Genomic DNA, 10,587 nt, shown 5'->3' on the forward strand with positions numbered 1-10,587 from the left:
TTCGACATGTCGTCTTCTGACTCTGATGTTGCTGCTTCCGACCTGTCCCTGGCTGCACATGAGCAGGATGAGCGACTGCAGGAGCCCCCATCCACCCCACCTGCCTGTGAGACTACCGCCGGTGCTGGCAAGGGCAAAGGCAAGGGGAAGGGCAAGAGAGGCAAGAAGGCAGTGGAGGAACACCTGACTGAGGACCAGAAGCAGGAAGCCATAGATTTTTTGCGGGAGAGGCCCTACAAGATGCAGCCAAGAGGAACAGGGAATGGAAGGAGTTCGCTGACCAGTTGGGAGTGCCCGTCGCAGTCCTCATGAGTTGGTACCGTTGCATGCGGGCCCTGCTGGGACGGGTGAAGAAGGCCAAGACGAAGAGTGGATCAGCAGATGTTCATCTTCCGCGGGCCCAGGAGTATGTGTGGACGCACATGCAGTTCGTGGTGCCCTACATCAGTCAGATTTCATCTGACACCCTGGGCCCCAAGAAGAGGAAGCCAACTGCTGAGCCTGTGGAACTCACTGAGTCTGAGGCTGAATTCGACCATGACCAGTCTGCTCCAAGTTGGATGGTGCCTGGACACGCTGGCATCCACGGTGCACGCCCCTCAGCCTCCACTCCAGTCTCCGCTTCCAGACGTTGCCGTGTGGGCCCTTCAACAACGAAGGCCAGTGGGGACTCAGCAGCCGTGACCTGTTGTGGCCACTTGTGCTCCCAGCTGGACTCCATGATGCAGCACTTGGCCAAACCGGAGTTGCAGTTCTGGACCACTCTGCACTGGCAGGTTGACCACTTCACCCCAGCCCAGATGATGGACCTGCAGGAGGTGGTGTGGAATGTGGTGGTGAAACATGTGAGGAGGAATGGCCGGAAGCCTGACCCCATTGCCACCACCGTCCGTGCAGACCCATCGCCTGCAACGTGGTTCCAACCCGCTGCTGGTGGATCCAGAGGTGGACTTAGTGCCTACTCGACAGCTCCTCCTCCAGCCATGGACCAGCAAGGGCCATCGACGATGCCAGCACCACCTGAGAGTCTGGAGGCGTTAATGGCAGGGAGTCTGGACAGTCAGTTGATGACTGCAGCACGACGACGACGGTTGTCACCCAGGAAGTCCGCCACACCGATTAAGGTCCCAAGGCAGCCCACACCTTCCAACATGTTTCCGCTGACAGTACAGGATGTGGGCATCGACTTCTTGGACCTGTAGACGCATTCCTAGGTGCATCGGCCTTTTAAGGGCCACAATTGTTCCCAAGAGACTTAGCTTGGTTGCATTGCCCTACCCCACACATGTACACAACCTAACACTGGTCTCATCCCCAGACCCAGAAGGTCAATCCTAAAAATATCCACACTTCATGTTTGTTGTCTGTTTGTTTATTGGAATAAAATGAAACAGAATTAAAAAAAAAATGATACAATTGACCTATGTTTTTTTTTATGGGGGAGGGGTGGTGAAGATGGGGGGTTGAAATTCCAGGAAAAGGTGTTTATTTTATGTGTTTTGTGTGTGTGTGTGTGTTTGGATAGCCACAAGAGATATCACAAACACAGAGACAGAAAAAAATACATTTCAATACCTCAAGATAAACTTATTAGTGAGAAACAACCGGTATTTAATTTTTGGCCACAGTTTGTGCCCTTGTATATACATTTGGTTATACCAGTCATATAACACAACGCTGTCTTTCTGTGTGTATGTCTGTCTGACCCCCTTCTGTGTGTGCGTCCGTTTGTGTCTGTATCCCCATCTTTCTCGGTGTATGTTTATGTGTATGTCTGTCTGCGTGTCTGTTTGTGTGTCTGACTATTGGACTCTCTCTCTCTCACTCTATCAATATGTCATTTGGATAAAGTGGATTAATGCAACAACCCAGGAAATAAATCTCTTTGAAATTTTTTTAGGCCCTGAATAGGGCCAATGATCTGAAGTTGTACTCATGGCCATATCACTGTGGAGAGGAGGGAGCTGGAGACGGCGGTGCAGACTCAGCTTGGGGTGAAGCAGCAGCAGCAGGGTTGTGGTTGGGGTTGGCAGCACCGGGTGGTTGGTGGACACTGGCCTTGTCCCACTGCCATGGGACAATTCCTGCAGGACTCCCGAGGAAGTCAGCCAGCGTTTCCCTGACTTTCTTCCCATCGGTGTTGGCTCAAGATGGACTCGACCAAAAAAGTGAGCATACGTTTCTGTGTGAATATGATGTACATGTTTAATTACACACACTATAGCTTGTTTTCTGAAAGCGATGTACAAAGTAACATTACATTTCCAAGGTTGATGGCTGTTTGTAATGCATCATGAAAGTGAGTTACAGTCTTCATTTTCTTTTTATATCTTTTATGTGGTTTCTTCTGTGTAGATCACCAAAAAACTGCGTGGCTACAGTGCGGGAACAGCTTCATGGGCCACAAACGTTGGCAATGAGCACGGCCAGGTGCTCATAAGTGTGCTGACGACCAACGAAGGTGGGGGCATCAGTGACATGCTGCTTGGCCTTCAGCTTCGCTATGACACAGCAGGCGTCCCTCCACCACAGCTGTTCTACGTGGACCGTGACTGCTGTTCCCGCAAAATTCATTTGATGCTGCAGCCCCACTGGACCAGCACTGCTATCCGCCTCGACATCTGGCACTTCATGAGGCGGATAGCCACAGCAGTCATAACAGAGGTCCATCCTCTGTATGCAGGCTTCATGAGTCGCCTGTCCAGGGCAATTTTTGCCTGGGACGAGGGCGACTTCAGCAAGCTGCTGGAGGCCAGGCGAGCACAGCTGCAGGAGGAGGGCTTCCTCCATCCCTCTGACGCAGACGTCCTGAAAAGGATCATGCGCAGGGACCTGGCTCTGCACTGCAAGCGGATCACCAGAGGGGTGGAGGAAACCAAGCGCTTGGTCAGGGAGCTGCTGGAGGTGTACACCTCTGAACAAGGTGAGGGCCGACGCTTTTACTGTTACAGGTGACTGAGTATGTTTTCTGTTCCAGTGTTTGTTGCATATTTGTGTTTTGTTCTGTGAGTGTGGTTATATTTTATTTCTAATTGTGCCAAGGTTAAAAATATGATGATCATTTTGCAGGCAAGGACACCCTTGGTGTTCCCCTGCTGAACAACGAACGGGCCTGGCAGACATGGAAAGAGCAGGAACGCCACCTGCCCTGCATCCAGGACCCTCCCGGCATCAGCCTGTACACCCAGACAGGCACGGTGACAAAGGGGGGCATCTGCCTGCCGACTTACCGGTGTGCCAGGGGATCAACTTCTCTGGAAAATTTTCACCTGCACATGAACCGGTTCATCCCAGGTACTGACTTCCCCACCAGATGCGTCAATGTGTATACATTTTCGGAGCACATGTAAATTCTGTTGTGCATACCTGGAAGCATGATCGTTTTTTTTCTTTGTTCTACAGTTCCGTACATCGTTTACTTAAAAATGAAAAAAAACCTACAATTTCTGCTCAGGTGACAGTACAAATGATGTCCACTACCAGGCCTATCTTGTGGAGGGTCTTGCACGCTGGAACCAGGACAGGGCATCAGCAGCGCTGGAGGGTGGCAGAGGACAGCCAAGGACATACAGTGGAAAACTGAAGCAGGTCATCAGCAAGCTGTCCACTGACGTCCTTGGAAAAAATATGCTGCCTTTGTTCAAGGCACCTCGTGCTTACACTGGTCAGTGGTTGAAATAAAAACTAATGACTTATCACCCATCCTTTGCACTAGTTGATATGAGTACAAGTTTTTTTAAACAAATTTATTTGTAAAATGTTTTATGTGTAATTTATGTTTTTATAGTTAATTCAAGCAAGTGAATTCAGTTTATCAGGAAAATTTATGCCATATGTACTTTTCACCTTTGTTTTTATTTCCTCTCAACAGGGGAGAAGATGGGGTACGAGTACCTCCTCAGCCAGAATGCCGAGTCCATACTGGACAAGCTGGACCCTGTCCTCCGTCAGGACATGGACCTAACGGCTGAGATGGAGGGAGAGTAGGTGCCCAATGAGGGGTTCGTGGACACCAGTCAGGAGGTGGATGACACCATCTTCCCAGTGTCGGAGGAAGACTGTCCTGCAAGAACCCTGATGGAGCAGAATCGGCCGTCAACAAGCGGTAAGTAACATGTACTGAAACATTTTTGAAAAGAGAGCGAATAAGCATGTGCACCTGGATCTTTTTTTCTCCACATTGATATTCTGATATTATTTCGTCTTTATTTCCGTTAGAAATTTTTTGATGAGTTACAAACTGTATGCATAATAATTTACTTGATGTTAATTTTGTTGTTTTTGTGTTTGTGTCGTTTTTTTTCCTGCTCCTAGTCTCCACCATATTACCTCTATTACGCCATTATTGCATGTGGAATATTGCAGTCATTCGGAGATTTATTACATTTATCCAAGCCAGAAGGTTATGGTGATGACACATTAAGTATGGAATTAGAGCCAAAAAAGGCCCAGGCTCTGTTGACGTTTGTTTCCTCCTTTTTCTTTTTCAGTCTATGAACGTCCGGTTGTCAGCCAGACAGACCCAGACGTTTCTTCAGTGGCAGGTGATACAGAGGTGTGTTTGTGATTTTCTCTTCTTATTGTTGGAAACATTTTTGTACCACTAAGTTTTGGGGTTGTTGTGTTTTTTAAGTTGTTTTTTGTGGACATCCGAAAATATCAGTTGATGAAGTGAGAGTGTTTGTGTTCACTACAGGAGACTGTTGGCCCTGATGGTGTTCCCGGATATGGCCAGGTGCAAACCTTGGTTCAGCTGCTGCTGCCTCTACGGACCAAGACCGCCATTTCCAACACTGCAGCACAGGAAATTGTTCAGGCCTACAGTGGCCTGAATGATTATGATAAGCGGCCTCTGCAGATGTTGGAGAGGTACCAGGCGAAGATCCGGGGACGCTTCAAAGCCAAGGGCCAGACTGTTTCTCCTGGACTGGTTGCTACAAGGAGGTAAGCTTCAGCTATGCTGACAGTTTTGATTTCATGTTGGTCCCTTTCAGAAAACAACACACAAAAAACAATGATGGTGAAAATGGAACATTCTTCCTTGTCTACGCAACCCACTGTACGCTCACAGGAAGTAGTCAGCTATATTTATGTCAAAAAAATTATTGAAATGTTGACAGAAAGATTTATGCCACCTATTTTGTTCACTGACATACTAGTACATCCATATTTCCAGGTGCCACCTCAGCTCCAACCAGGGTCCAGCTGCAAGAGTGGACAGCAACCGTCTGCTGGAAAGCCTGGTCAGGGAGCTGTGCCTGCTGCATCCATCACCAGTGACGGTGGAGGGCAAGCGGACTGAGCGTTGGGCGTTCATTCTAAAAGACTACGCCCGTATCCGCAACCTTGTGCTCAATAACCCACTGGTGATGGACAACACATGTTTGCAGCTGCCAGACATCAACCAGGCCACTGTCAGGGATTGGTAAGTGAACAGTGTACAAGTTTAGACTGGTATAAGCTTGCCAGTACCTACAAGAACACACACATAACAAGTAGCAATACAGTGAAAATCCCCTATCAGAGCAGCCTGACGTTAGGATTGACTGCACTGAAGAAGAGTTATTTCCCTTAATCACTTCTTGACCACATGTGCAGCTTTATAATAACCCTCTGGCAGTAGTTTAGGGCCACTTAGAATGAAAGTAAGACTCCCTGGCACCCCCACATTTCTTCCTTTGCAAATGTTTTTATTCCTTGTTTTATTTTTTTTATTACTGTGCATATACATACCAGTGTTACAGATACAATTCATCACATAACATATTTATGTATTTTTTGTAAAGAACAAAGAAGACAGATATGACACACATTGGCTACAGGCTGCTTTTTTTTTTTTTTTTTTTTTTTTTTTAAATTGCAAGCATTTTCACCTATGAGAATATTGTGTACTTCAAAATAAGTAAGAAATTGGAGATCTGTAATTGAATATAATCGTTAACAGCAGTCACCACTGTCATCATTGCATTGTTGACTGTTTCCTCTTAGCTGAAAAAAAAAAAAAAAAATCAGGGAGGGGATGGGACAGGGTATGTGGCTGGAGTGAACCTAAGACTTTTAACATTCCAGAAGCCCTGTTAAGTAATCAGGTTTCTGTTTTGACAGGGTTAACAAGCAGGCGAAAGAACAGGAAAAGCAGGTCCTACAGCACGGTCTGCCATACCAGCCTCCTGCCCTGACAGCCAACGAGCCTTTGCCCCCAGCACTTCCACTGGCTTCCACCCTGGATGTGGGTGGTGAGGAGGATCGCCACACCTACCACCTGCCAGAGAGCACTGCAGGGTCCGCGCCAACTGTGCGACAGAGAGCAGCGCCGGTCCCCATTCCAGTCACATTTATGCAGCTGCCAGACACTGGAGCCGGCACTGCTCAGCCACAGGCTTTCCTGGTGCTGAGTGGGGTGCAGACTGACACTGCAGGTGTCCCTACCATTTTCCAGCCTGTCACTGCTGTCCCTTCCCAGCCTGTTCCAAAAACCACCAACTGGTATAGGAAGAAGCAGCAGGCAAGACAAGAAGCTGGGGAGAACGTGCGAATAAACAAGCGGCACACACCCATGTACACTTGTGGGAAGTGTAAAAAGCCCCGGTTGAAAGAAGTGGCTGAGGAACTGGCTCACACGCAGGTGTCTGGTGCTTGGTGGTGCCGCGAAGTGGATGTTATTCCTGTTGAGCAATGGAAAGCGCAAAGGAAAGCCTCCCTTGCTGCAAGGAAGAGGACACAGCCTTCTGCCACAGCCACCAGCACTGATCCAGTCACTACCACCAGCACTGATCCTGTCGCTACCACCAGCACTGATCCTGTCACTACCACCCACTGATCCTGCCACTACCACCAGCACTGATCCTGTCACTACCACCAGCACTGATCCTGTCACTACCACCCACTGATCCTGCCACTACCACCAGCACTGATCCTGTCGCTACCACCAGCACTGATCATGTCACTACCACCCACTGATCCTGCCACTACCACCAGCACTGATCCTGCCACTACCACCAGCACTGATCCTGTCGCTACCACCAGCACTGATCCTGTCACTACCACCAGCACTGATCCTGTCACTACCACCCACTGATCCTGCCACTACCACCAGCACTGATCCTGTCGCTACCACCAGCACTGATCCTGTCACTACCACCAGCACTGATCCTACCACCAGCACTGATCCTGTCACTACCACCAGCACTGATCCTACCACCAGCACTGATCCTGTCACTACCACCAGCACTGATCCTGTCGCTACCACCAGCACTGATCCTGTCGCTACCACCAGCACTGATCCTGTCACTACCACCAGCACTGATCCTGTCACTGCCACCAGCACTGATCCTGCCACTGCCACCAGCACTGATCCTGTCGCTACCACCAGCACGTCACTACCACCAGCACTGATCCTGTCACTACCACCAGCACTGATCCTGTCACTACCACCAGCACTGATCCTGTCACTACCACCAGCACTGATCCTGTCGCTACCACCAGCACTGATCCTGTCACTACCACCCACTGATCCTGTCACTACCACCCACTGATCCTGCCACTGCCACCTTCCACTTGCGCTTTCAGCTCAGCCAACTACAGAGTGACATTTCCTGGCCGAAGTCTGTCAAAAAAGTGAAACAAAATGAAACCAACTAATGCTGATACTGAACTGACAACATAAACAAAATGATGATCAACGAGTAAACTGTTCAATTCCTTGAAAAAGTGAAGGTGAAACAGAGTCTTCAGAAGTGTTTTTGCCCCTGACTATTATGCTCTTGTGAACTCACCTCTACAAGGTTTCCAACCTGCCAACATACTGATTTCTAATGCCGTTTTTAGGTGTGTTTTTTTCTCTCTCTCTTTTTTTTTTTTAATTTTATTATTTAAATTTTTTTTTTTTTAAATTACTTCTTTTTTTTTTTGATAATCATAATACTAATATTTTTGTGTTTGGTGTTCCACAAAACAAAAACCCGGTTGCTCATCAAAAAGTGACATTTAATTACACATACTTAACCATGACCCAACTAGTGCAGACTCCAGCAGGGATGACATTGGAGACTGAAAAAGAGTGAGTGATATCCACAAAACACAACAATACTCATTATATGTTGCTTGTCAATAACTGACATTGGGACTGAAAAGACAGTGAGTGATATGTACAAACAAAACCAAAGCACTTACTTGTTGCCTGTCAACAAGTGAACTCAAGACACTGAAAAGACAGTGAGTGATATCCAAAACGCCAAACCCTTGTAAACATTGTATACCGCTTGTCAATATGTGAACACTGAAAGACACTGAGTGCTGACCAGAGAGTGTAAACATTGTATACCGCTTGTCAATATGTGAACACTGAAAAGACACTGAGTGCTGACCAGAGAGTGCTCCAATTCTTGTGGTGTAACAGCAACACACTGACTGTTTTTCAGTCAGAGATCCAAGTGCAAATCTTGGCAGGAATGCACTATACTGATCAGCATTGCAAGTTTATTTTTATGTTATAAATTATATTTATTTTATGTGGTAGTCCATAACTGAACAGATGGTGATCACTTTTGTTTTCCTTTGAGCAGGTGTGATTTTTTTTTTTCACCCAGTGAAATTTTTAATATGTCTCTTCTCTTTTTTCTTCTTCTGATTTATGTGCTTGTATTCGCCTTTTTGTGTGTGTTGTATTTGTTCTTTTCACTGTTTCTAATTTTTTCCCTCCTTTCTTTCTCTATTTTTTGTGTGTAAAATTATTTCTGCAGTTTTTTTGGGGTTTTTTTTTTCAGAGGTGGGGGGTCGGGAGGGGGGGGGGGGGGTGCAGGGGGTGTCCAGATTTTTATACATGAATGGTGCACAATAAAGCCACAGTGAACAACAGTATGTGTGTGCTTTCATTTGTTGAATGTTTCTCCACAATTGTGTTTGGTTTTCTCTGTGTGTGTGTGTGTGTGTGTGTGAGACAGAGAGAGACAGGGAGGGAGAGAGAGAGAACTATATATGAAGCAAAAGAAATCAATAAAGAAACACACACATGATGCCTCTCCTTCTTACCACCTCGCCAATACACTATGTAATGCATGGCAGTGAACCAGTCATCCTGCACACTGAGTACTGATGGGCATTGTATCTTGACTGACAGCCACTTTTGCCTCATTATTATTCACACTCTCACAACACCTGCTTATTTTGTGAGTTCCGATTGGATAGTTCATGCTAATAATTCTGCAAAATGACTTACATTTAATCCGATTGGTCTTTATCTTGTGATTGACAGCCACAGCCACCTGGGGCTGTTAATTATTCACGTACGTGATGTAACTCACACGTGCTTCTTTTGAGACTTGGATAGTTTGATTTGTGTGTCCTCCACTTCACAAAAGCTTTGAACGTGTGGTCAGTTTAGTGTGATCAGTCACGGCCTTCCAAAACAATCTCATACCACCTCTCAAATAAATGACCCAAACAAGTCAGTGATCAAAATAAGCTATATTAACATTAAAATAAATAAATGACCCAAACAAGAGATCAAAATAAACCATATACATAATTTTTTTTTTAATTCAATCTACATTAAAAAATAAAATTTGTTTTGTGAAACCCTATGTTAGTAGTAGAAACAACATCGCCATTTGTAATATTTATTCCCAGGTAAGGTACATTTTCCTTTTATCCTTTCACAGGAGAGCTCACTACACAGAAACGACACGCTCTATTCTTAGAAACAGGAGGCAGTCAGCACGTTAATAATAGCGCGACTGGCTTTACCGTTGTACTATTTATAGATTCAGTACATCACGGTACATCACAGAATTGAAACCTTTCACAGAGAGCAATATCACGGCGCCCCTAAATCTTGACGTTGCTCTCTGAGAGACTGAACGGGTAAGCAGCCAATCAAATCACAGAAAGTTTTCAAATAGGGAAAACTTGTTCTCAAACCTCCGCTAATCAAAATGCTCGTGAAAGCAGATTTGCATTGGTAAAAATAGCGATGATTTGTCATCCGATCCGCCATCTTGAAAAACTGGTATGATTTGCCCATTCGAAACCTTAATCCTTATTTATTCAAAATTACCATAAAGTGTGACAAATTACTACTACAGCATACATGTAATATGAAATACAAATATCAGCATGTACTTTTTATTGCAAACAAAACGGTATACGTTTTGAAAAAATCAAAAGAAACTGAATAACGTACAATGTGTTTAAAAACGACAAAATTATTAGATGTGTACTTCCTGTCTGGGGAGATGCGACCAGCTTGACTGTCAAGCCATTTTGCTTCCAGACGTAAACAAACGTTATTTTTGCAGTGCAGTTAACGATAATTGTAAGATTGCCTGACAAAACCGTGCTTTGTGCTGCAAGGTTTTTAACCTTACATCTATTCATAATCACGGCAAGCTATTATCATTGTGTGATCACGGTGTTATTATCTTGAATCTGTGAGTTATTGTTTGCTTTTTTCTACAAAATTCTGATCTTCATATGATGCATTAAATTAGTGTAATTAGGTTAAGCTGTCATTCGTCTCCCATCATAACTCACAGCATTATTTATTATGTTAAAATTTGAAACAGTATGAGGTAAATGGGAGTCCAGCTG

General features: G+C 45.5%; 1 protein-coding gene across 2 annotated transcripts; it reads left to right on the forward strand.

Moving 5' to 3' along the window:
- Positions 1 to 1,510: 1,510 nt before the first annotated feature.
- LOC143293387 (uncharacterized) lies at positions 1,511 to 8,742 on the forward strand. 2 transcript variants are annotated; one of them, XM_076604205.1, is made up of 6 exons: positions 1,511 to 2,168; positions 2,356 to 2,923; positions 3,070 to 3,294; positions 3,455 to 3,664; positions 3,872 to 4,105; positions 4,491 to 4,555. In XM_076604205.1, exons 1-5 carry the CDS (start codon positions 2,151 to 2,153, stop codon positions 3,985 to 3,987), a joined length of 1,137 nt encoding a protein of 378 aa, XP_076460320.1. In that variant the 5' UTR covers positions 1,511 to 2,150; the 3' UTR covers positions 3,988 to 4,105; positions 4,491 to 4,555. The 2 variants fall into 2 exon arrangements, with proteins under 2 accessions (XP_076460320.1, XP_076460318.1); XM_076604203.1 differs by lacking the exons at positions 1,511 to 2,168; positions 2,356 to 2,923; positions 3,070 to 3,294; positions 3,455 to 3,664 and adding exons at positions 4,697 to 4,944; positions 5,177 to 5,425; positions 6,106 to 8,742 and having other exon boundaries at positions 3,937 to 4,105.
- The last annotated feature ends 1,845 nt before the right edge of the window (positions 8,743 to 10,587 follow it).

Source organism: Babylonia areolata, chromosome 19, assembly GCF_041734735.1.
Source record: "Babylonia areolata isolate BAREFJ2019XMU chromosome 19, ASM4173473v1, whole genome shotgun sequence".
Taxonomy (NCBI): Eukaryota; Metazoa; Mollusca; class Gastropoda; order Neogastropoda; family Buccinidae; genus Babylonia; species Babylonia areolata.

Bases quoted from the DNA above. Each gene is read 5' to 3' on its own strand.
- LOC143293387 (XM_076604203.1), top strand. From the start codon at position 4,078: ATGGAGCAGAATCGGCCGTCAACAAGCG. The intron at 4,106-4,490 runs GTAAGTAACATG...TTTCTTTTTCAG, and splicing joins GAATCGGCCGTCAACAAGCG to TCTATGAACGTCCGGTTGTC. The intron at 4,945-5,176 runs GTAAGCTTCAGC...CCATATTTCCAG, and splicing joins GGACTGGTTGCTACAAGGAG to GTGCCACCTCAGCTCCAACC.